The 26,309-nt window shown below is 42.8% G+C and overlaps 1 protein-coding gene and 1 long non-coding RNA gene across 2 annotated transcripts in view; one reads left to right on the top strand and one right to left on the bottom strand.

The window, feature by feature from the left end:
* Positions 1-26,309, bottom strand: part of PARD6G (par-6 family cell polarity regulator gamma) — a 72,950-nt gene that overhangs the window by 32,353 nt on the left and 14,288 nt on the right. The window contains exon 2 of the mRNA XM_061131026.1: positions 2,622-2,844. Coding sequence (XP_060987009.1) covers positions 2,622-2,844 — 223 coding nt within the window. The remainder of the gene's footprint in view (positions 1-2,621; positions 2,845-26,309) is intronic.
* On the top strand, positions 787-23,704 carry LOC133047661 (uncharacterized). Its single transcript, XR_009690808.1, has 3 exons — positions 787-1,779; positions 21,574-21,659; positions 23,591-23,704. It is a non-coding gene; the product is annotated as an uncharacterized LOC133047661 (long non-coding RNA).

The raw sequence follows: 26,309 nt of genomic DNA, 5'->3' as shown, positions 1-26,309 counted from the left end.
GTGCGTGTCTACAGATTGCCGTGAAAACGCTGTTACAGATAAACCGGTCACAAACAGAACCCGCACACGACGCGGTGGATCGTGCGTGGAGTCCTACAACACAGGCCGCTTTCATACACGAGGCCTTCCTTCCCATCTGTACTGCAGGCTGGACCCCAGAGCGCTTCACTCCTTCTTATGGCTGAATAAAACCTTAGTGGGCAGATACACCGAATTTCGTTTATCTGTTTATCCACCATCAATGTACAGAAAGTTATGAAGTAGATGACAAAGCAGGTGTGGTTACAGTAAAATCATAGAAATAGCACTTCTGTGACCCAAAGCTCAGAGCCCATGCTGTGGGAAAGGACGTGGGGTTGGAGTGTTCCCTCCAGGACTCTCAGGCCCCCAGGAAGGCCGGCCCCATCACAGGGCTGGTGGGCCTTTCCTGAGCACGGCGGGCATCAGGGTGGTGCTGCTTCCCGCCTGCCGTCCGGAGAAGCGCAGCTACCCCTGCCTCTCCCGGCGATAGCGACGGAATCGAGGGGCCAGGCTTCCTACACCATGGGAACATTCTCCTCTTGAAGCCTGACAACAACCCGAGGTGGGCTCCCGCACAAAACCGGTGAGAACGGTAGGCTCAGGGGACGCCGGGCCGTGAGAGAGTGCTGGGGGGTGGTGAGCGCCCCCTTCTGTTAGGGTCCCTGAGAGAGTGCTGGGGGCGGGGGTGAGTGTGCCCCCTGAGGTCACCGAACAGAAAGGCAGCGGCTGGAGGTGAAGCCCCCGCGCTCGAAACGCTTACAAGAGGGTTAGAGCCCTGAGGCAGCTGGTTAATCTTTGGGCCACTTCCGTGAGGCCAGGGAAAAAGCAAAAGTACAAAGGACAGGATGAGCCCACACGCCGAGCAGCAGAGCCCCGCGGGCAGCGTCCCGCCTCCCCTGGTGAGCCGACGGCACAGGTGTGTTACAAGGGCGCCCGTAGTGCCTCCCACCCCACCGCACGTGCCAGCGGCACAGAGACCGGTTCCCCACACACGTGCACGGCTTCACCTCGGGAGACGACGCCACGACCTGGGATGGCCGGCAGAGCTGTGGACCTGCGATCTGGACCACACACCAGCCCTGGGAGCAACTGACGATACAACACGGAGAAGCCAGGATAAAGCGATGGGAGGATGGCGGGGATGCAGGCTAATCAGCAGGCCTGGCCGAGCGGTTCGCAGGAGAACAGGCACCAGACGTGAGGGGCAGTGGGTGCAGGTGTAGCCACACAGAAGGAGGGCCGCGGAGGGCCCGAAGCCCCGGCGACTGCGCAGGCGCGCCCGCGCCCGCCCCACCCCGTCACCGTGAGGCCGTGGCAGCTGTGTTGACTTTTCGGGACCGGCAGCAGGACACCCCGGCTCAGCCAGGGCCGCGGACGCAGCGCTTCTGATCTGGCGCCAGAGAACCAGACCGAGGTGAGGTCAGCGGCCCCCCCGCGGGCCCTCCTCCGCGTCCCCTCCAACACCGCACACAGGAGACCAGCGCTGGCCGACGCTCAGCGCGCTCTGCATGTGTGGCCCTCTCGCCACAGGACAACTGGTGGCGAGCGATGTAAGAACACTGTCAGTCAAGCAGGGACTCAGGTGGAGGAGAGAGAACCAGGTCCCTGGCCCCACGCCAGCAACTCTGGGCTACGTCCCGGAGGGCCTTCCGCCCGCGCACTGCTGCTGCTTCCGGTCTCCGGGAAGAGCCCACAGCCCCATGGACGAAAGCCAGTCTCCCTCCTCCCCAGACGGTGGAGTACAAAGAAGCGAACACGGTGAGCAGGTGCCCCCGCCCACCACACTGCTCCCCCAGGGTGGCGCAGAGGCCCCTCAGGGAAGGAGGGACAGTCACCACATGGGAATTGGAAAGCGCCCTTTCCCCACACCAGGCCTCCCCTTCTAGTGTCCTTCTCTTCAGGACGGTATTTAGAATTGTTAAGGTTCTCCCAAGTCCAGAGACAGGAAAACAAGTCTAATGTGCAGCTCTGAGGAGTAAATCCACTGGAGTGCCCCCCCACCTCAACCATTAACCTGTGTTAGCGATTTATTTTCACATAAATTATACTGCTGTTACAGGCCTTCAGAGCTAAAAACCAACCAAAGTTATAATCTAAAGCTTACATTTTTTTTTCCAACGCTAAAAAGACAGTGGAAAACATATACTAACAACCTTTACTTTAATTCTTGGGTTACAGGCTAATGACTCCAGTTAAAAACTGAAAATATCGATGTCATTTTCCCTCAGTATTTAAAAATCATGAGTCAACACAATTTCAGGTGGAAAATGCAGTTTAAATATTGTTAAGAATATTTTCTAAGAAATTAATGTTGACCAAATCGATCTTAATTTCTTCAGTCTCTCATCAAAGGCTAGAAAACAGAGTAAGTGGGATGGGCAGAGGCTCAAAACGAGGGGATATATATATATATATATATAATTTGTGTTCTTGTATGGCAGGAACCACACAGCATTGTAAAGCAATTTTCCTCCAATTAAAAAATAAATTATAAAAAGAAATCAGAATAACATGGTTCTGAAATGACAGACAAAATTGGAAAGTGTATTTATTTTTTAAATGAGCGCCAAGCAGGAGCATGGGCTCAGCCTCTTGAGTACCTCGTTTCTGGATGAAAACCCTGAGTAGGGGGTTTGCGCTGGAGACGGCCTTGCAGAAGTTGTCATCGTTGTTGATGGGCAGCAGGTCACCATGCACGTCCGCATAGCCTATGGTCACCTCAGTGTTGGTGATGTGGTGGGTGTGCACGACGAGCTTGTAGAAGTCTTCAAACCTCCCAGGCTTCTGGCGGTCCAGAGAGAACCTTCGGAACTCAGCTCCAAACTAGGAGGAAACATAGAGGGCGCGTGAATAGCAGGGATGGGCATCGGAGATGAGGCATCATGACTGGGCCTCCTGGAGGCCTGGACATAGCTGCATCAGCACTCCAGTCCTCGTGGAGCCCATGAGAGAAGGGAGACGGCAGCATGGGGGAACAGTTCATGCGCATGGACCCCTGTCCTGTGGACCCCAGGAGAGGTGCGCAGCTCAGGCTGTAGGGTGGCGGCCCCTGCCTCACTGGGGATCCTGGGGCATCCCCAGGCTGGGGCACAGTATCTGCACAGCCCGGGACAGCCATCAAACACTCAGAGGTGCGAGTGAAGCAAAGGCCAGCTGCAACTTCTGAACTCTCCCCTAAGGGGAATGGGAAGTCCTGGGCAGTTTTAATATTAAGGAAGGAAATGACTGGATATGATTTGCATTTTAAAAACACCAAATGGCTGCACTTCAAAAGGATCAGAAGTGGCAGCAAAATTGAAAGAAGAAAAGAACCTGGTAAAAACCATGCTTCACAAACCTCTGGGAGGCAGGAGCATGGGTTCTGGCTAAAAAGACAAAGCAGGTCCCTTTAAAAAAGATGCAGCTCACTGCCCTGCTCTGGGAAACATGCCGGGCCCACCTCTTTCCTGTCAGCCTCTGGCTCTGGCTCAAATGCTCACAGTGTTGCCTGCAGACCTCCAGCCCACCTGCTAGGCGTACCCTGGGTCACCTCCCGCAGGCTGACCTGTCCAGTGATCTAAGGACACCGCCTATTTGTTTGGCCTGAGGCTGCTGGCTTAGGACACGCTGTTGTTCCTCACTTGGCAAAAGGGAACTTTATTCATCAGGCAGGACAGACTTTGTGTTCTTCTATATAACTGAAAACTAATTACATTGGTTCCAAAACACACAAAAATGAAATGTCTAATGTTTACATAAAACTAATAGTTACATCACCTAGACATTATGTCAACTACAAGGGCAATGCAACTCAAACCATGCAGGTGTGAGTGGCTCTAAAATTTGGGGAGGCATCAGTCATGGAAGACCTCCGAGTTCTGGAACTGGCTAATTTGGAACGCAGCCCAAGAATGTGCATTTTTCACAAGTTCCCAGGAGAAGCTGATGCTGCTGGTCTGGGAATCATGAAGATAAAACCACTGACTTAAAGGGAATATCTCTAGACCTCAACTTACACAGATCTCTGAGAAGCAGTGTCAGATCCCATTTCCCTTTTAAAAAGCAAAGGAAAACACCATTCTTCATTGCCCCTGGAATAAAAAATTTCAAGTTTGGGAAAAGCCACCTTCAGTGGCTAATTAAACTAAAGACTGCTCCACACGCTGAGGTCCAGGGGCATGCTCTCCTCTATCCCCTTGCCCTCTCCCCATTACATCTCAATATTTTCTCCAAGCATGCACACATGAGCAGGCTGCCAGGCTGCCAGGGAGCAAGGCACACCCCCTCTTACACACAGGGAGACATCCTGGGCTGGCAAAACTTTTCAAGACACGAGATCAAGCAGACAACACAAGTTTAATGTGATTTCTTTCATAATCAGTTATCCAGTCACATCATGATGTTTATTTCAATAACAGTCACCCATCATCTTTCCTGTTTGATATCTCACATATGCTAATTTCCAGAGCAATTAGTTTTTATCAGCACTTGCCTCATTTTCACTAAATACACAAGAAGAGTTTAATCATATCTAATGAAACCAGTAAGAATATTTTTGACTTTTACCTATAATTCTCAGTCAAATATTCCCCCAAACTGGACACAACACACTCACTTCCCTCCAAGGGACATCAGACATCTTGTCCCTCTCCCCACTACTAGCCTTAGGCCACATCTTATAATTTAAGTAATGAGAAGCAGCATGTATTAGATAGGTTAGTTCTGCAGTTTTATAGTCCTGACTGTACTTGGTATTAATCTCAGATGAAATCCAACTTGTTTCATAGTTCTTTTAGTACTTTTCCTCAAAATACATGTTAATTGGAAATGCAGATGAATTCTGACTTTTTCCTGACAGAAAGCAAGTCTGGTTTGTGTTTGATAAAGAGGCTGGCTTTGTCAGTCCAGCTATATGTTGGCTATACTTCACATGCTGAATGAGTTCCAAAGTTGGGCAAAAAGAAGTGTGAAATGTGAGATGATAAAAGCATTTTTTTCGAACTTTTTTTACTGTGGCAAAATATACATAAAATTCACCATCTTAACCATTCTTAAGTGTACAGTTCGGTGGCATTAAGTACATTCACACTGCTGTACAACCAACACCACCATTATCCGCCTTCACTGTTTACCTTATAAAACTAAAACTCTGCTCCCATCAAGCAGTAACTACCATTTCCTGGCTCCCTGACCCTGCAACCACCGCTGTGCTTTTGCTTTTTCTCTCTCTCTACATATGTATAGATTTCTCTCTCTCTCTCTCTCTCTCTCCACACACACACACACACACACACACACATATATATATACATATATATATATATATATATACACACACATATAATTCATTATCAGATACATGATTTGTAAACCTCTCCTCCCATTTTGTCTTTTATTCTGTGGTGCTGGGTGGGAAAGATAGACTTTTGATACTGTTGTGTAACTTACTTCCTAACCTAGGCCAGGCACAGTAATGCAAGTTTTTCTTAAAACTTTCCTTGAAATTGGTAGCTGCTTTACAGGTTTGATTATGGAATAATGTAACAGATGACAGGGTGAAGCTCAGCGGCTACCCTTTCATGAGTCCTGTTGTGGAGACACAGTCCACAGTGAGATGCTGAACACCTTAGGATGTGAGTCTCCAGTGAATTTCAGTTTTGGTTCAGGTATTCCATAGGGATCCCTTTCCCCTAATGCAGTGGTCTTCATATGTGACATATCCCGTCAAGAATTTTGGAAAACCTACTAGTATAAAAGGGATAACACATCTTTAAGTTGGCATCTAAATTTTTCATAATAAAAACAAATAGTTGCAAAGGATATAATTTCCAGCTGTGCTGTGCTCAGTCACTCAGTCGTGTCTGACTCTTTGTGACCCCATGGACTGTAGCCTGCCATGCTTCTCTGTCCAAGGGATTCTCCAGGCAAGAATACTGGAGTGGGTTGCCATGCCTTCCTCCAGGGGATCTCCGTAACCCAGGGGTAGAACCCAGGTCTCCCGCACTGCAGGTGGATTCTTTTCTGTTTGAGCCACCAGGGAAGCCCTAATTTCCAGCATGCTGTAAATATTTTATTTAAAAATAAATATTTTATCATATGATCTTTTAAATATAGACAATGAAATCTAAATGCCGTAGTCATTTGATACTACCATCATGCATTTTAAAATAGAATGAACGAGCTCTTTTATAACAATAAAAAAATCCAACAAGGTTCTTTTTTCTCTGGTTTCCATTGCATTGCCCCAAGAGAATTTAATACTAATATTTTATCCTATTAATTTATGCTTGGTTATCCTAACACTCTTCTCTACAACAAAATTAGATAAATTGAAGTTAAACATTACCCCTGAGGCCATACGTCTCTCTCTGTGAAAATATTTCAAAGTAGTTTCTATTGGGTATAGAGTTTTAGTTTTGAAAAAATGGAAAGTGTTCCTGAGTAGATGCACAACAATGTGAATGTTATTAACACTACTAAACTGTATAGTCAGTTTCCCTGGTGGCTCAGCTGGTAAAGAATCCACCTGCAATGTGGGAGACCTGGGTTCTATCCCTGGGTTGGGAAGATACCCTGGAGAAGAGAACGGCTACCCACTCCAGTATTCTTGCCTGGAGAATTCCATGGACAGAGGGGCCTGGCCGATTACAGTCCATGGGGTCGCAGAGAGTCGACATGATTGAGTAACTTTCACTTCACTTCACTTCAAACTATACGCTAAAAAATGGCTGAGATAGTAAATTTTATGCATGTGTATTTTATCACATTTATAAATCAAGTAATGTAAAAAAAAGATTTTTACAGTAAAGTTTCTAGATTGAGTCTTTGCAATTATTAAATCAAATTGGAACATAGTTATAAGATTTGACAAATGATTATTAGTCTTCCAAAGTAAACATTATAAAAATCTTTAGTTTAATGAGAAGTATTGATTGCTAAATGTGGCACGGGTAGCACTGATTCTTCTGCTGCTTCTCATTGTCATGGTGTTGGTACTGAGAGGACTTTCATGTGACAGGAGGAGACAGCAGTGAGAGCTCTGAAGGCACAAAGATGCTCAGCTTGTGAGTCTCACCAAGTCTTGTGCCAGAAATATCCATAGAGCAGCCTAAGATTAGAATTATTTCAACCGTCTATTAGACAACAGTTCAGTTAGGACCACATTCAAGTTTGCTGAAAACAGATTTGGAAAGTATGTGACTTGGAAGATTTATTGCCCAGTCATTAAAGCCATTCACTTTTTCAATTTCTTGTAATTATACCAAGAATTATATGGCAATGAATTGTGCCAGCTAATTCCTTCAGTGGAACCTTGTGTGATCTGATCTAATGGAAAAGTAAAAATATAAAATTAAAAAATAAAATGGTTTTGTCATATTGAAGATGGACCCTTCCCTAACACCATTATAAAAAATTAACTCAAAATGGATTCATGGCCTAAATATAAGACATAAAACTATAAAATTCTTGGGCAAAAACATAGGGCGAAAGTTTCAGGACACTGAGTTTGGTGATGATTTCTTGATATGACACCAAAGGCACAGGTAACAAAATAAAAAAAAAGACAGTAGAATTCTTAAAAACTTAATTTTATTCATCAGAGGACACCATCCACAGGGTAAAAAGGCTTTGAAAAGTGGTGAGCACAGTCCTACCTTTGTTCCAGCAGAATCCTAAGAAGGTCAAGTGCCTTGCATAAAATGCTGCAATATTTGAATGTAACCTACACACACTCCACACCCCCATACTTTAAATCAACTCCAGTTCAGTTCAGTCAGTCACTTAGTCATGTCTGACTCTTTGCAACCCCGTGGACTGCAGCATGCCAGGCCTCCCTGACCATCACCAGCTCCCGAGTTTACTCAAACTCATGTCCATTGAGTCAGTGATGCCATTCAACCATCTCATCCTTTGTCATCCCCTTCTCCTCCCACCTTCAATCTTTCCCAGCATCAGGGTCTTTTCAAATGAGTCAGCTCTTCACATCAGGTGGCCAAAGTACTGAAGTTTCAGCTTCAGCATCAGTCCTTCCAATGAATATTCAGGACTGATTTCCTTTAGGATGGACTGGTTGGATGTCCTTGCAGTCCAAAGGACTCTCAAGAGTCTTCTCCAACACCACAGTTCAAAAGCATCAATTCCTTGATGCTCAGCTTCCTTTATAGTCCAACTCCACATCCATACAAGATTACTGGAAAAACCATAACCTTGACTAGATGGACCTTTGTCTGCAAAGTAATGTCTCTGCTTTTTAATATGCTGTCTAGGTTGGTCATAACTTTTCTTTCAAGGAGTAAGCGTCTTTTAATTTCATGGCTGCAGTCACCATCTGCAGTGATTTTGGAGCCCAAGAAAATACAGTCTGTGACTGTTTCCACTGTTTCCCCATCTATTTGCCATGAAGTGGTTGGGACCAGATGCCATGATCTTAGTTTTCTGAATGTTGAGCTTTAAGCCAACTTTTTCACTCTCCTCTTTCACTCTCATCAAGAGGCTCTTTAGTTCTTCTTCACTTTCTGCCTTAAGGGTGGTGTCATCTGCATATCTGAGGTTATTGATATTGCTCCCGGCAATCTTGATTCCAGCTTGGGCTTCCTCCAGCCCAGCGTTTCTCATGATATACTCTGCATATAAGTTAAATAAGCAGGTGACAATATACAGCCTTGATGTACTCCTTTCCCAATTTGGAACCAGTCTGTTGTCCCATGTCCAGTTCTAACTGTTGCTTCCTGACCTGCATTCAGATTTCTCAGGAGGCAGGTCAGGTGGTCTGGTATTCCCATCTCTTTCAGAATTTTCCACAGTTTGTTGTGATCCACACAGTCAAAGGCTTTGGCATAGTCAATAAAGCAGAATAGATGTTTTTTTGGAACTCTCTTGCTTTTTTGATGATCCAACGGATGTTGGCAATTTGATCTCTGGTTCCTCTGCCTTTTCTAAAACCAGCTTGAACACCTGAAGTTCATGGTTCACATACTGTTGAAGCCTGGCTTGGAGAATTTTGAGCATTATTTTACTAGTGTGTGAGATGAGTGCAATTGTGCGGTAGTTGGAGCATTCTTTGGCATTGCCTTTCTTTGGGATTGGAATGAAAACTGACCTTTTCCAGTCCTGTGGCCACTGCTAAGTTTTCCAAATTTGCAGGCATATTGAGTGCAGCACTTTCACAGCATCATCTTTTAGGATTTGAAATAGCTCAGCTGGAATTCCATCACCTCCATTAGCTTTGTGTATTTTGTTCTGTGTATTCTAACACAATTTTTCAAAAAAGATCTAGGGTTCCTTATCAAACTGGCTAATTCTAGATATTAGTCAAGAAATTTGTATGAGCCTATGAGTCTCATCCTTCTAAGAGGCAAGGAATTATCAAAGACTATTAGGATCATATCAAAAGGACTCAGGAAGTAGTTTGAAAAATCTCCCAACAGTGGATCATTTGTGTTTATCATTGATAAGGATGATAATTTCTAGAAGTTTCCTAGGAACCAACCTACTAATTTTTTTTTTTTTTTTTTAAATTATGGCTGTGCTGGGTCTTCATTACTGTGTGGGCTTTCTTTAGTTGCTGTGAGTGGGGGTTATTCTGTGTTGTGGTGCGTGGGCTTCTCATTGCAGTTGTTTCTCTTGTTGAGAGTACGGTAGTCAGTAGTTGAGTAGTTGAGTGTTCAGTAGTTGTGGTGTACAGGCTCAATTGCTCTGTGGCATGTGGAGTCTTCCTGGACCAGGGATTGAACCCATGTGCCCTGCACTGGCAGGTGGATTCTTATCCACTGTACCACCAGGGAAGTCCCAAACTACTATTTTGAAAATAAGTTAATAAAAAGAAAGAATCAAGCATTTCCCCCAAACTAACATCATTAATTATTGGGAAATTCACAGATGTAACAACTCCTTATTTGCTTCCAGATAAATAAATTGTTATTCCATTATTATCTTGATAATATTTATTGAATTGTACAGCTGACCATACCTGTTATTCCTACAATAGAATAGTAAAAATGGCAGGGGAGGGTGGAGTTCACGTCTGTAAAATTTTTAGTTATCTCAAATGAAATAAGGAAGTCAGTGAGCAAAAGTGAATCAGTCTTTAAATGAAACTCACTTTTATTTCCTTTAAAATATTAAATAAGTAATAAAATGACCATTATAATTTCAAAACAAAGATTTATCTATCTATATCTATCTTATCTATTTTGACACTCTTTTCCTTCAGGAAGAAGGGATACTTCTGACAAATGCTTGTTGAATGAATAATACCTAGAACTTAGTTGCTACAAACATAATATGCTATTGAGTAAACTATGTTTCCAATAAAATTCTTTGTCACTGAGAAGCTTTTCCTTGGCCAAGAAGCAAGGAGGCAAAAAGAGTGGTAGAAACCCAATAAATCTAAGAACTTGGGAAACACAGTTATTTGTTGTCCTAAAAGTTAACCTTGAAGTATATCTAAAACAGTGGAGTAATGATCAGCAAAAAGCTGCTCCTCCCTAAAAGCAATGAGAGCACTGGCAAAGAGAGTAAAAAAATCCAACTGTTTGAGAATTCTGGAAATTAATCAAAGGTTTGGAAGCAACAATGCAAGGTGTGTTTATTCCAGAAAAGTAGCTGAATCTCAGAATGGCAAGCTTTATGGTGTTTTAACTTCCTGTCCTCTGTTCCTCAGCTTTGAAAACCAGCAGCCTAATAATTTTACAGGGGCCAGAACTGGGAGCTCACCACAGAGCCCCATATGCATACAGCTGTCATCATTAAACCTGTTTCACAGGTCCCTAGAAAAGCCCTGTTCACAGGGTTTGTCTTTATTTGACTTGAGTCAGAACTCACTTGTTGGGAAAAGCCCTTTCCTCAGGACATTTGTTAAGAACAATCAGCAGCAGTTGTTTAATGAATAAAGATTATATGGTACAAGTTTCATTTTTAAATGGAATTTTTACAACATGATAGAAATTATTATTTTTTTTAAAAAAATCTTTATTTATTTGGCTGTGTTGGGTCTTAGTTGTAGCATGCTCAGTCTTCGTTGCTGCATGTGGGGTCTTGTTCCCTGACCAGGGATTGAACCCAGGCCACCTGCATTGGGAGCTCTGAGTCTTATCCCCTGGACCACCAGGGAAATCCCCAGAAATTATCTTTTGTAACTACATTTATTAGGGACTTCCCTGGTGACTCAGATGGTAAAGCATCTGCCTATAATGCAGGAGACCTGGGTTCAATTCTTGGGTCAGGAAGATCTCCTGGAGAAGAAAATGGCAACCCACTCCAGTATTCTTGCCTGGAAAATCCCATGGATGGAGAAGCCTGGTAGTCTACAGCCCCTGGAGTAATAAACTACATTTATTACAAGAAAACTTAGATGTAAACTTCAAAATATATTGGCTTCCCTGGTAGCTCAGTTGGTAAAGAATCTGCCTGGAATGCAGGAAACCCCAGTTCAGTTCCTGGGTTGGGAAGATTCCCTGGAGAAGCAATAGGCTACTTACTCCAGTATTCTTGGGCTTCCCTTGTGGCTCAGCTGGTAAAGAATCTGCCTGCAATGTAGGAGACCTGGGTTCAATCCCTGGGTTGGGAAGACCCCCTGGAGAAGGGAAAGGCTACCCACTCCAGTATTCTGGCCTGGAGAATTCCATGGACTACGGTCCATGGGGTCACAAAGAATCAGACATGACTGAGCAGATTTCACTTCACTTCACTATACAGGTAATTCTCAAAATTCTTTTCACGGGGTTGTAATATATGAAGATTACTGCATAGGGCATAGGAATTGCCACAAAAATACCTGAGTCAAGGTATCAGCTAGGACAAAGACAATAAAAAGGAATGCTGGTGATTCTCACCTGTTAGGATGACTAACATTAAAAAATCAGAAAACAAGTGTTGGTGAGGATATGGGGAAATTGGAACCCTAGAGCACTGTTGTTAGGGATGTAAACTGATACATCCACTGTAGAAAACAGTAGGGAGTTTCCTCAAAAAATTCCCCAACCAGGGATCAAACCCATGCCTCCTATAGTGGAAGCGTAAAGCCCTAATGGCTAGACTGCAGGGAACCCCTGGAAGTTACTGTTTAATGGGTATGCATGCATGCATGCTAAGTCGCTTCAGTCCTGACTGTTTGTGACCCTATGGACTGTAGCCTGCCGGGGATTCTGCAGGCAAGAATACTGGAGTGGGTTGCCATGCCCTTCTCCAGGGGATCTTCTCAACCCAGGGATCTAACCCATGTCTCCTGAGGCTCCTGCACTGGCAGGCAGATTCTTTACCAGTAGTGCCACCTGGGAAGCCTATAACGAGTACAGAGTTTGAATTTAACACGATGAAAAGTTATGAGTATAATAGTGTGATGACTGCACAACAATGTGAATACATTAATACCATTAAACTGTACCTCTAAAATGGCTAAGATGGTAAATTTTATATTATGTGTATTTTACTACAATAGAAAAATAGAGGAATATTTTTGAAATGCTGGGGAATGAGTTGTCTGAAGAAGGCTTTGATAAGCACTGATATACTCCTGGAAATATATAAGTGCACATACCTGTGCAGGACTGTGGGCATGGTCAGGAAAGACCTGAGAATGTTGTAATCTCTCATAGCTGGCTGACTGAGAGATTCTGTGCAATCAGGAATTGAAGGCTAAAGCAAAGCTGTAAATTGCTGGAGTGCTGAAGATGTACCGCAGTACATACATATAACCCAAAGGACAGGAGACTTATTGGTTCAAATCATTTAAAGAAATCTCTGTCCAATCAACAGATGACCATTAAGCTAAATGAGCAGAGCTTCAGTGGTCACATACAAGGAATAATACACTTTACAGCATTAACCCAGGAGAGTTATTGAACAAATAGTAGCAACAACCACAAACCTTTGAGGGAACAATCTGACTTTCAGAGTTATCATATCATATCTGACTTTCAGAGTTATCATATCACATTATTTAAAATATTTAGTTTTCAACAAAATTATGAGATATACAAAGAAATAGGGAAAAAAGTCTAAATAGAGTTAAACACTCAATGCAAACTGTCCTTGAGCTGGCCCAGAAGTTGCACATACTAGACAAAGATTTTTAGATAAACTATTATAAATACTTATAAATAACTAAAGGAAACCATATACAAAGAACTAAATGAAACCATAAAATGATGTCTCACCAATAGAGAATAATAGAGGTGAAAATCTTTTGTTTGAAAAGAACCAACTAGAAATTCTAGAGTTGAAAATTATAACTGAAATGAAAAATTTCCCTAATCTCAACAGTAGATTAGACATGGCGAGAAAGAATCAGCAAACTTGAAGGTAGGTCAATTGAGAGTATCCAGTCTGAGAAGCAGAAAAGAAAAAGAAATGAAGGAAAATGAACAGTCTTAGAGATGTACTATCTGTGCCATACTATCAAGCATACCAAGAAACACATCAGGAAGTCCTAGAGGAGACTGAGAGAAATAAAGGCTAAAGGATATTTGAAGAGACACTGGTCAAAAACTTCCCAGATCTGATAAAAGTTTAATTTATATATCCAAAGTTCAACAAATTATAAGTAGGATCAACTCAGGCCCACATTTAGATGCATTATAGTCAAACTATCAAAACCCAAAGCCAAAGAGAAAATCTTGAAAGCAGCAAGAGAATAACAATTTGTTGTGTACAAATGATCCTCAATAAATTAACAATTGTCTTCTCATCAGAAACCACAGAGGCTAAAACGATGCAGAATGACATGTTCCAAGTTGTGGGTGGAAAAGAAAATCAAGCAAGAATTCTATATCCAGCAAAACTATCCTTCAAAATGAAGGAAAAATGAGACATTCCCAAATAAGCAAAAGCTAGGCAAATCTGTCACATGGAACATTCTCCAAGATAGATCATATTTTAGACCCTAAAACAAGCCTTAATAAATTTGAAAGGACAGAAATAATACAAAATATGCATAATTCCAACCACAATGGAATGAAATTAGAAATCAACAATGGAAGGAAATTGGGGAAATTCACAAATATGAGGAAATTAAACAACACACTCAATAAATAACCAATGGGTTAAAGAATAAATCACAATAGAGATTAGCAAACACAGAGAGATTAAAGAAAATGAAAACACACCATACAAAAATTTATGGGACTTGGCTAACACAGTGCTTAGAGGAGATTCACAGCTATAAATAGCCATAGTGAAAGAAAAAGAAAGATCTCAAAACAATAACCTAAACTACCACCACTCAGTTCAGTCGTTCAATCTGTCCAACTCTTTGCAACCCCATGGACTGCAGCATGCCAGGCTTCTCTGTCCATCACTAACTCCCAGAGCTTGCTCAAACTCATGTCCATCATGTTGGTGAAGCCACCCAACCATCTCATCCTCTGTCGTCCCCTTCTCCTCCTGCATTCAATTTCCCAGCATCAGAGTCTTTTCAAATGAATCAGTTCTTTGCATCAGGTGGCCGAAGTATTGAAGTTTCAGCTTCAGCATCAGTCCTTCCAATGAATATTCAGGACTGATTTCTTTGAGGATTGATGGGCATGATCTCCCTATAGTCCAAGGGACTCTCAAGAGTCTTCTCCTACACCATAGTTCAAAAGCATCAATTCATCAGTGCTCAGCTTTCTTTATAGTCCAACTCTCACATCCATACATGACTACTGGAAAACCATAGTTTTGAAAACTACCATCATTAGAAACTAAAAAAGCACAAAAGTAATCCAACGCAAGTAGAAAGTAAGAAATTATAAAGATTAGAACAGAATGTGATAGAGAATAGAAAAAATATAGAAAATAACAAAAGCAAAAATAGGTTCTTTGAAAAGATCAAAGATCAACAAAATTGACAAATTTTAGGTAGGGGGGGTCAAGAAGAAAAGATTTGGAGTACTAAAATTAGGAATGAAAGAGGAAACGTTGCTATTGAGCTTAAGGAATTAAGAAGGATCATAAGCATTCCAGTAGTAACAATCATACCTAACACCCAAGAAACTTCCTGAAGAATGGTATACAGAATACACAAGATGAGCCTGGGAAATTTTATAATACCAGACAGTAAGAAAGTACTGAAAACAAAATACCTAATCATGGGGGTAAGTCAAAGAGAAATAGGAACCAACTGAAAAAGCTCCCAATTGCTGAAGCTGGAATAGTATGAATAACAAAATCAGTAGTGGTACTGGATTAAACTCAATGTACAAAATAAATGTCCACATGTCCATAATGACATAATAAATGGCTGAACAGTAATTGGGAGAGAATAGACAGATCTCTCATGCAGACTAACTCCAAATAATTGATGTAGATACACAGCTTCAAGGAGATAGAACATAACCCAGAGCTCATCCCAAATACTGTATGGAAAGTGAGAGAAAGAATAAGTGGAGAAATGGGACAAATATTCCCAGCCGTGTCATCAAGGTCAACAGCAACAGTAATGGGCCGTGTTGACAGTGTGCACTCTTGATAAGATGTGATGAAAATGGCACTTTACCTCTGTGGTCTTCCTCCCCAAACCAGTACTCTCTGCACAGTAATGAGAAGCCCAACAGGCAAATCTCACTGAAGGACAATCCACAAAGGATAGCGGATTTTAAAAAAGTGACCAACACTCCTTAAAACTGCTCAGGTCCCTGCTTGAGCTGCTATAACAAAATACCATAGACTGGCTAGTTTAAACAACAGTTTTTTTTTTCTCACAGTTCTTAAGTCTGGAAAGTCCAAGGTCAAGGTGTTGGCAGATTTGGTATCTGGTGAGACCTCTCTTCCTGATTTGCTGATGGCTGCCTTCATACTGTGTGTCCTCACATGCTGGGGCACTCTTGTGTCATTTCCTCTGGCCATTAATTGCATCACAAGGTCCCCACCCTCATGACCCTAATGTAACCCTAATTAGCTCCCAAATGCCATCAAACTGGGGATTAGGGGTTCCACATATGGATTAAATTCAACATTCAACTTATAGAGGTAATAAAAAACAGAGCATAATTCTCATGGTCAAGAGGAACCTAAGGAGACAGCGCAACAAATATAATGTATCTTGTACAGGATTTTGAAACATGAAGCTAAAAAGAATATTAGATAAGAACTAAAGAAAATTAAAGTATGCATTCCATTGAAATGTATCAATATTTACAGATCTATTATAACACATGTACCATTAGATTTTATTAACATTACATGGTAATAACAGAGAAAACTTGACATGGTATACATATGGAAATTCTCTGTACTATTTTCGCAACTTTTCTATAAATCTAGAGTTGTTCTAAAATTAAAAGTTTTATTTTTAAAAGTATGACAAAGGAATGCTACTAATAACTGTATGTCAACAAATTTGATAACCAAGGTGAAAAGGATAAATTCCTAGAAATACACAGATTACCAAAACTGACTCAACAAGAAATAGACAACCTGATTAAACTTATTACAAGATACTTAATTAGTAATTTTGAAACTGCCCACAAAGAAAAGCCCATGTCCATATGGCTTCATATTTACTAGTGAATTCTAGTAAACATTTACATAAGTAACACCAATTCTCCACAAATCTTCTAAAACGTGAAAGAGGAAGAAGGAACATTTTCCAACTTATTCTTTGAAGTATTACCCTGTGAAAGCCAGAAAAAGACATTACAGGAAAACTACAAACTAACATCCATTGTGAATAGACTCAGAGATTCTCAACAAATTACTAGTAGGCCATATCCAGTAAAGAACTATACAAAAAGAACAATACATTATGACCAGTGAGATTCATCACAGGGATGCAAGATCAGTTTAACACCTGAGCATCATGTAGTATATAATAGTAATAAAGAACAAAGCCACATGATCATCTCAGTAGATGCAGAGACAGCATTTGACAAAATCTAACACATTCTAATGATCTAAAATACTTAATGAATTAGGAATATAAGGGGACTTCTCCACCCTGATAGAGGGCTTCTATGAAAATCCATAGGTAAAGAAAATTAGAGATACCTAGGGAACATTTCATGCAAAGATGGGCTCAATAAAGGACAGAAATGGTAGGGACCTAACAAAAGCAAAAGATATCAAGAAGAGGTGGCAAGAACACACAGAAGAACAGTACAAAAAAGATCTTCACGACCCAGATAATCATGATGGTGTGATCACTCACCTAGAGCCAGACATCCTGGAATGTGAAGTCAAGTGGGCCTTAGGAAGCGTCACTACGAACAAAGCTAGTGGAGGTGATGGAATTCCAGTTGAGCTATTTCAAATCCTGAAAGATGACGCTATGAAAGTGCTGCACTCAATATGCCAACAAATTTGGAAAACTCAGCAGTGGCCACAGGACTGGAAAAGGTCAGTTTTCATTCAACCCCAAAGAAAGGCAATGCCAAATGGTCAAACTACAGCACAATTGCACTCATCTCACACGCTAGTAAAGTAATGCTTAAAATTCCCCAAACCAGGCTTCAGCAATACATGAACCGTGAACTTCCAAATGTTCAAGCTGGTTTTAGAAAAGGCAGAGGAACCGGAGATCAAATTGCCAACATCTGTTGGATCATCGAAAAAGCAAGAGAGTTCCAGAAAATCATCTATTTCTGCTTTATTGACTATGCCAAAGCCTTTGACTGTGTGGATCACAGCAAACTGTGGAAAATTCTGAAAGAGATGGGAATACCAGATCACCTGACCTGCCTCTTGAGAAACCTATATGCAGGCCAGGAAGCAACAGTTAGAACTGGACATGGAACAACAGACTGGTTCTAAATAGGAAAAACAGTATGTCAAGGCTGTATATTGTCACCCTGCTTATTTAACTTATATGCAGAGTATATCATGAGAAACGCTGGGCTGGAGGAAGCACAAGCTGAAATCAAGATTGCCAGGAGAAATATCAATAACCTCAGATATGCAGATGACACCAGCCTTATGGTAGAAAGTGAAGAAGAACTAAAGAGCCTCTTGATGAGAGTGAAAGAGGAGAGTGAAAAAGTTGGCTTAAAGCTTTGTTGAATTCAGGAAACTAACATCATGGCATCTGGTCCCATCGCCTCATGGGAAATAGATGGGGAAACAGTGGAAACAGTGGCTGATTTAATTTTCTGGGCTCCAAAATCAATGCAGATGGTGATTGCAGCCATGAAATGAAAAGACGCTTACTCCTTGGAAGGAAAGTTATGACCAACCTAGACAGCATATTAAAAAGCAGAGACATTACTTTGCAGACAAAGGTCCATCTAGTCAAGGCTATGGTTTTTCCAGTGGTCATGTATGGATGTGAGAGTTGGACTATAAAGAAAGTTGAGTGCCGAAGAATTGATGCTTTTGAACTATGGTGTTAGAGAAGACTCTTGAGAGTCCCTTGGACTTCAAGGAGATCCAACCAGTCCATCGTAAAGGAGATCGGTCCTGGGTGTTCATTGGAAGGACTGATGTTGAAGCTGAAACTCCAATACTTTGGCCACCTGATGTGAAGAGCTGACTCATTTGAAAATACCCTGATGCTGGGAAAGATTGAGGGCAGGAGGAGAAGGGAACAACAGAGGATAAGATGGTTGGATGGCATCACCGACTCGATGGACATGGGTTTGGGTGGACTCTGGGAGTTGGCGATGGACAGGGAGGCCTGGCATGCTGCAGTTCATGGGGTTGCAAAGAGTTTGACACGACTGAGCGACTGAACTGAACTGAACCTCTGGAAATTAATAAAGGAGACCTCAACTAAAATTAGTGTCAGGAATGACCTGCGGAGGGAGCTCTCATGCATTACCACTCACCATCATTTGCACGCACTGATCTTCATGTGCACACCCCACAGGAAGAAGCATACCTTGTACTCCCAAACAGGAAGTGACTACATTACTATCCCAAAGGAAGAATTTCTCCTTGCTCAGCAAGTCCTGCCAATGAGAAACATCATAGCTCAATCAATGAGAAGCCATCCCAGTCTGAACTTCTACCTTCCTCCAATGAATTTTCACTTAGAACATACCCTGCAACTTCCCCATTTTCCCTGTAAAAGCAGATTCCCTTTCTTTGGTCTCTGAACATGCCTGTGGTTTGCCATAGATTGCATGCTCAAATTGCAATTTTTTGCTGTTTCCAAATAAACCCTGAAAGTGTGTTAGTTGCTCAGTTGTGTCTGACCCTTTGCAACTCATGGACTGTAGCCCACCAGGCTCCTTTGTCCATGAAAATCTCCAGGTAAGAATACTGGAGTGGGTAGTCATTCCCTTCTTCAGGGGATCTTCCAGACCCGGGGATCAAACCTGGGTCTTCTGCACTACAGGCAGATTCTTTACTATCTGAGCCATGAGGAAGGTCCCAACACCTCATGCTTAATGGTTAACGACAGAGATTTTCACCCTGAGTTGTGGAACAAGGAAAGAATTTCCACTTCACAACTGCTGTTTAACATTGTGCTACAGGTTCTACCCAGGGCACCTAGGGAAGAAAATAAAAGACATCTGGATTGAAAAGGGAGAATTAAAAATATGTCTGTCCCCAAATGATACATTCTTATATGTAGAAAGCTCTAAGGAATCTGCAATAATTACTTATTAGACCTAATAGATGAGTTCAGTATGATTGCTGGATACAGTATCAACATGTGAAAATAAATTTTGTTACTGTACACTAGCAATGAGCAACTGAAAATGAAATTAAGAAAATTTCATTTATAACAGCATCAGAAAAGATTAAAATATTTAGGAATAAATGTAACAAAAGAAGTGAAAGACTCATACACTGAAAACTATAGTGTACAGAGTATTGTTGAAAAATTAAAGAAGACCTGAATAGTGTGAGCACAGATATAGACATGTAAAAAGGACAAAATAAACAGTCTTTACTTCATAAAGTCAGACTTTTTGGAACAGCAGCCGTCTTGTTCTTCATTTCTAATATATTACCTCTAATTCTCTGATGAGTTCCCATTTTGCCAAGTATTTTTCTCAAAGTTATTGGCAAACATCTTCAGGAAGCAGATGGTTACTTATGGCATGAAAGGAATGAGGGAAAGAAGGAAGGAAGGAAGGGGAAAAAAGATTCAATGTTTATGAACTGGAAGACTGTTAATACTGTTGAGATGGCAATAATCCCCAAATTCAATACAGATTCATTTCAAGCCCTATCAAAATAGTAGCTGCCTTTTTACAATAATTGGCAAGCTGTCCCTAAAATTTATATGGAAATGCAAGGGACCCAGAAAATCCATAAGATTCTTGAAAAAGAAGAACAGCAGGGATTCACGCTTCTGAATTTCAAAACTTACAGTGTACTGCTGGCATAAAAGTAGGCATATAATCAACAGAATAAAATTGGGAGTCCAGGAAAATAACCCTTACATTTGTGATCAACTGATTTTGAGAAGAATTCTAAGACAATTCTATTCTATGGCGGCATAGAATAATCTTTTCAACAAGTGGTGCTGTGGGGATTTGATACTCACAGGTAAAGCAATGAAGTTGGACTCCTACTTCATATTATATACAAATAAACTAAAACTGGATCCTAGACATAAATGTGAGAAGTAAAATTATAAACCTCTTAGAAGAATACATAGGATTAAATTCATTACTTTGGTTAGGCAGTAATTTCTTCAATATGATACTAAGCATAAGAAACAAAAGAAAAAAATTAGATAAATTGGCCTTCATTAAAATTGAAAACTTCTGTGCATCAGGAAAGTGAAAAGGTAATCTACAGAATAGGAGAAAATTCTCAAATTATATATATAATGGACTTGCACCAAAAATATATAAAGAACCCTTAAAACTCAATGAGGACAAACAACCTTATTAAAAATGGGCAAAGGACTTGATAGACATTTCTCCAAAGAAGATATACACATGGCCAATAAACACATGAAAAGATGCTCAACATCATTAGTCATTAGGAAAATACAAATCAAAACTGTAATAAGCCACCATGTCATCCACTGGCATAACTATGATCAAAGAGATAGGGGACAGCGCCTTCCCAGGCTGTCCAGTGGTTACGATGTTACACTTCCACTGCAGGGGGCATGGGTTAGATCCCTGGTCAGGGAAGTAAGATCCTATGTGCCATCTGATGTGGAAAAAAAGAGAAATGACAATGTGTTGGTAAGAATGTGGAGGAATCTGGACTCTCTCACACATTTTTGTAGGAATATAAAATATGTCTCTATTTTGGTGATCAGTTTGGCAGTTCCTAAAAATGTTGAACAAAGAATTGCCATATAGCCCAGAAATTTCACCCCGAGGTATGTACCCAAGATAAAGAAACACATAGATCCACACAAAAACTCGTACATAACAGCATTATTCAGAATAGCCAAAGAGTGAAAACTACTCAGTTGATGAATGGCTAAACCAAAAGTCATACATACTCTTATTCCTGAATATTATTCATCCATGACAAGGAAATAAGTATGACAAATTTGAACCTTGAAAACATTATGCTTAATGAAAGACATGAGACACATCAATCACATCATATGCTGTATGATCCTGTTTATATGAGATACGCAGAATAGGCAAACCCATAAAGAGAGTAGAGCAGTAGTTTCTAGGGACTAGAAGTAGTAAGGAACTGAGAATGGCTGCTAATGGGTATGGGGTTTCTTTTTAGGGTGAAGAAAATGTTCTAAAATTAAATAATGGTAACGACTGCACAACTCGGAAAATACTAGACCCTACTGAATTTATACTTCAAAGGTATGAATTTTATTTCATATGAATTGTAGTTTATAGGGCTTTTTTACCTTTCACTTCAAAGAATAATTTTTAAAAATTATTGATTTATTTTTGGCTGTGCTGGGTCTTCGTTGCTGTTTGGGTTTTTCTCTAGTTGCAGCGAGCAGAGGCTACTCTCTAGTTGTGGTGCATGGGCTTCTCACTGTGGTGGCTTCTCTTGTTAGGGAGTATGGGCTCTTGGTCTCGGGCTTCAGTAGTTGTGGGGCATGGGCTTAGTTGCTCTGCAGCATGTGGGATCTTCCTGGATTAGGGATGGAACCCACAACTCCTGCATTGACAGGCAGATTCTTTACCACTGAGCCAACAGGGAAGCCTAAGAATAATTATTTTTAACAGCCAATTGAAGGCTTTTTGGAAGTTTGTGTTGAGAAATATGGAAACTCCAGAAGGTTGTGGTAGACTGGTTGGTGCTCATGGAGGACCTGCTTTTGCTCCAGGCAGATGGAAAACCCTAAGAGACTAAGGGTCCAGGCATCCCCCATCAGCACACAGTTTAGATGATGAAGACGTATTAAGAACTCAGGGAAGCCCCCACTACCATTACTGCTGGCCCTTACAGAGGAGAACAGGATGTGAGACTTCATCCAAGCTGGAAGGGCAAGCTTTTCCAGTTTGAGTTGGTCCAACAGTGTTGAACCGGTAGGGAAGACAGAGGGCAGGCACTCTGAACAGGGTAGGACTTGCCTCCTTCACATGCCCATCTCCACCCTGACCCCAAACTGCAAAAGGCTCTCAGGCCCTCTTGTCCAATGTAGAAGCTAAAACTTTTTATGAATGATGCTTTTGGAGCCACAAGTCTCTGACAATACAAATGTATTTTCATCATCCAAAGTCACGTCACTCTATGGTTCATTCATTACCACTACCATAATTATCTCTTACTTTCCAGGTTAAAAATGTAAAATTTTCTTTTTCTTGAGACCTGAGGAGTTCTCTCTACAGTTATCCATGTGTTTAAACAAATCCCTTTTGTATGGAAACATATTTAGTTCAGCACATGCCAGGCTCATTTGGTGTGCACTGCAAGTCTTACTGGCTGTCTTCATGCCCACAACTAAACCATAAGTTCCCCCTAGAAGTGCACTTCAGAACTCCTATGATGAGGGGCTTGGAGAGACATCTGCCCAGAGCCATTGAGCTGCTGGATTCCAGGTTGGAAACAGACCCCATCTCCTGACTCTGGTCCTATGTTCCATCTGCAGCACTAAGCTACTGACACTTCAAACCAACCAAAAAGCTCATTCTTTTTACAACTGAAATCATGGTCCCCAGATTTCATCTTGAAGTCACTTAGTTACTTTCACTTAAAAACTCTAGCATGTTTTTGACGATTAAGATGCACTTCTGGCTTAATACCGGAACACCATTCCCAAAGAAACCTAGTCTGAGTAAAGCATCCTCCTGCTGATCTAACATCAAAGGAGGGGAAGGGAATTATAAATGGTATTGTCCTCTCACCTTGGGCCTTCATGCTGTTGTCTTTCTGTCTGGGGAGGGCTCCTACACCTGACCCCGCGTGGTGGCCCCAGGGCCACTGTTTGCATCCCTGGGCAGAGGTGTGAGAGGTGACGGTGCACATGGGGCTGTGGCTTTGACAGCTCTTTGGGGGCAGGCAGCACACCGCATTCTTGCAGCTTTCAAGCTGCCTCCTTCTCGATCCCCGATACCGGTGACTGATATCCAGAGATGTTTCTGGTCACTCTCTGCCACCACATCTGACTCAACGACCCCCAACCCCCAGCTCACCTCCCCTTTCGGGTTGGTTTTCATAAAAAGGGGGAACTGAACTTTAAGGACAAATGTCTGCAACTCTGAATTTCTATCCTCCTTCATCATTTCCTTAAAATACTCTTAAAAAAACACAACAACATTCTTTTCCCTCCTGCGTACAGCTCATGGTAATCTTCACCTTGGAGGCAGTCCACAGAGCTGATTACATGTGCTGGTGAACACAGTTACTCTGGAGAACACAGCAAGATTCACGATGGACAGAAAAGAAGGAAGGAAATCAAGGTCCAGCGTCTGCTGTGACACTGAGGAGCCCTGGGCGCCCAGGGCTCACTGTCCTGCAGCCGTCCCAGCCCCACCTGGGCAGGCCCAGTGACTGAGAGCTCTGCATGGGGGAGAGGACACTCCTCAACTTTCTCCAACATGCTTTTTTTTTTTTCTTTTAAAAGAAAAATTAGGATCACAGAGCCTGGTATATTTTTCTTTATGGTGTGAATGGAATAGAACCACACAGCTCAAAATTCAAAAGGTATTCAGTGAACAGTCTCCACAGGAACCAATGATTTCAGTCCTCTGTTCCTTCAAAAGGCATCTCGTGCACGCGAGAGGAGCATCTGTGGTCTGTATCCACTCTCCCTCTTCTCTGACAAGCGGCACGCTGTCCACATTGGTCTACTCTGATTTCTTTCACTTATCTGTTATACTTGAAAAACATTCTTTTGCTGGATGCTTACAGTCCTATGAGGTAGGTTGGTGTCTTGAACTTGCAGGTGCTCCTGAACACGAGAAAGGTCAAGTCGTCTGGCTCCTGTCTTATAAGTGCCCACAGGGACATCTTGTTACTATGATAGCAGTACTTTCCTTGGAAAATCCTTCAGGGCTAGACTCTTCCAGTGATCCTGAAACTGCCCCAGTCTTGAGGGACCAAGGAGGATCCTAGACATTCCAATACCCACCGACTGCTCCCTGGCAGGGGCCTTGGGCTATAGCACCCAGGATTCCTCAGCTTGGTCTCCTGTTGTGAAATGCTGTGTTTATCGTGAACATACTCAGGGCATCGAGGGAGCTACTGTGTTCTTTCACAGACCAACGACCCCTTGTAATTAAAAATCTGTCTTACAACGCGGAGTTTAAAGGAAGGCCACACATTACTCATCTTTCCAAGCTCCTCACTGCAGATAGAAACCCAGCCCAGCACTCCGGACCCTACAGCAGAGGCCCCGCCCCCACACGAGGCCCCGCCCACCGCGGCCCCACCCCGAAGCCCCATCCATACCAAGGCTCCACCCCAGGCCTCTCAGGGGAAAGCAATCACAGAACATCAGAAGCACAGGTAGATTCTGATGGAAAATCATCATCAAAATATGCACAAAGGTGAAAAGTGGGAACTGTAAAAGCTCGTCAAACATGAAGCATGCTCCCAGGATGAAGCCAACAGAAGTGCTGTATTAGAAAGGGTTGAAGGACTCAAGGAAGCCTTTACAATATGGAGAGAAAACACAACCCAAGGGTAAGTTTACAATGTGACCCAATCAGATCAAAAAATATTGTATTGGGCTGAACACAGAACAAAGGAGCAAGGCCCAGCCCCAGGCCTGGACTCCTGCCTGCGCCACATTCCAGCTCCTGCTTAAGGTGTGTTCCTTGAACCAGCAACGCCAGCAACACCTGGAACCTGCTGGAGATGCATGACCATAGGCCTCAGGCCTAGGGACTCAGAATCGGCAGTCTAACAAGATCCCCAGGGACTCAGGTGCATACTAAAGTCTAAAAAGTTGTGTCATGAACACCCCAGTAAGCATCTTGCTAGTTACTGTTATGGGCTAGTTTTTAGTACCCATTCATTCATTCATTAAGATTGCACTGAATGCCCAGTATGGCCCTGGGCTAGTGTTGAGTGTCTTCACGAGGCTGACGGTTTGTTTGAGAGCCCAATGTTGAGATGTTGAACAGTAATCGCATGTGCAAATGTGTAAGGACAAACTGAGAAAAGTACACAAAGATGCTGTATGACAGACGTAGGCTCTGGTTTAAACTGAGTGTATGAGGAAAGTAGTAATCAGATGAAGAGAGGGCCAGAGTGCACCCCACACCATGGCCCGGGACCCGGGGGGCAGGACCTCACTGCGCGCCAGAGGCCTCAGGGCAGCCCCGTGGGCTGTGATGCCTCACGTCCTGCTTGCTCTTCATCGGGGTGGTTCCTGGAGTCACAATCGACACAACACATCCAACTGTGAAGGAGCACGAACACGTCAGGGACACTTCAGGACAGGGCCAAGGAGCATGCGCACACACGCATGCCGTGTAGAAAACCACGGAGAGACGGCCGTTTATGGGATGATCAGGCACAGGCTGCCAACCTCAGGAGGCATCTGTCAGAGCGTGGGACCTGCCAGGGGGTGACCTCTGGGGCGGACACGTCGGGACAGTTTAAAATCAGGCCACAGAGCTGTGAGTCAGATGGGGTGGAGCGGACAGCCAAGCCTGGCCCCTTGCTGTGCCCCGTCCACCCACCTCAATCCAGAGCAGTGATGGCGTAGCCGTCAGCACCTGCAGAACTGCTCAGACAAGCAGCGGCTCCTGCGTGAGGCTGCCAAGCAGCCGGGGGCTGTGTGAGCCCTGCGTGTGCTCCACACAGTCACAAGTGTGATCTGCACCTGTGGATCCAGGACTGCTGAATGTAGGAGTGGGGCAGGGCCGAGAAGGGAGCAGAGAGATCTCGGGACACGACTGTGGTCCCGACCTGGCAGGGATTTCCATGGTGGGAGAGAAGGTGTGGTCCGGGCCGAGCTCTCCTCACAGCACCCCAGAGGTGTCGCTGTTCCTACTTTACAGACCAGGAAGCTGAGACCCAGAAGGTTCAACAACTGTGCACAAGCACAA

The sequence above is a fragment of the Dama dama genome, chromosome 27, assembly GCF_033118175.1.
Source record: "Dama dama isolate Ldn47 chromosome 27, ASM3311817v1, whole genome shotgun sequence".
In the NCBI taxonomy this organism is placed as follows: domain Eukaryota; kingdom Metazoa; phylum Chordata; class Mammalia; order Artiodactyla; family Cervidae; genus Dama; species Dama dama.
This window is presented reverse-complemented; position numbering and strand designations above follow the sequence as displayed.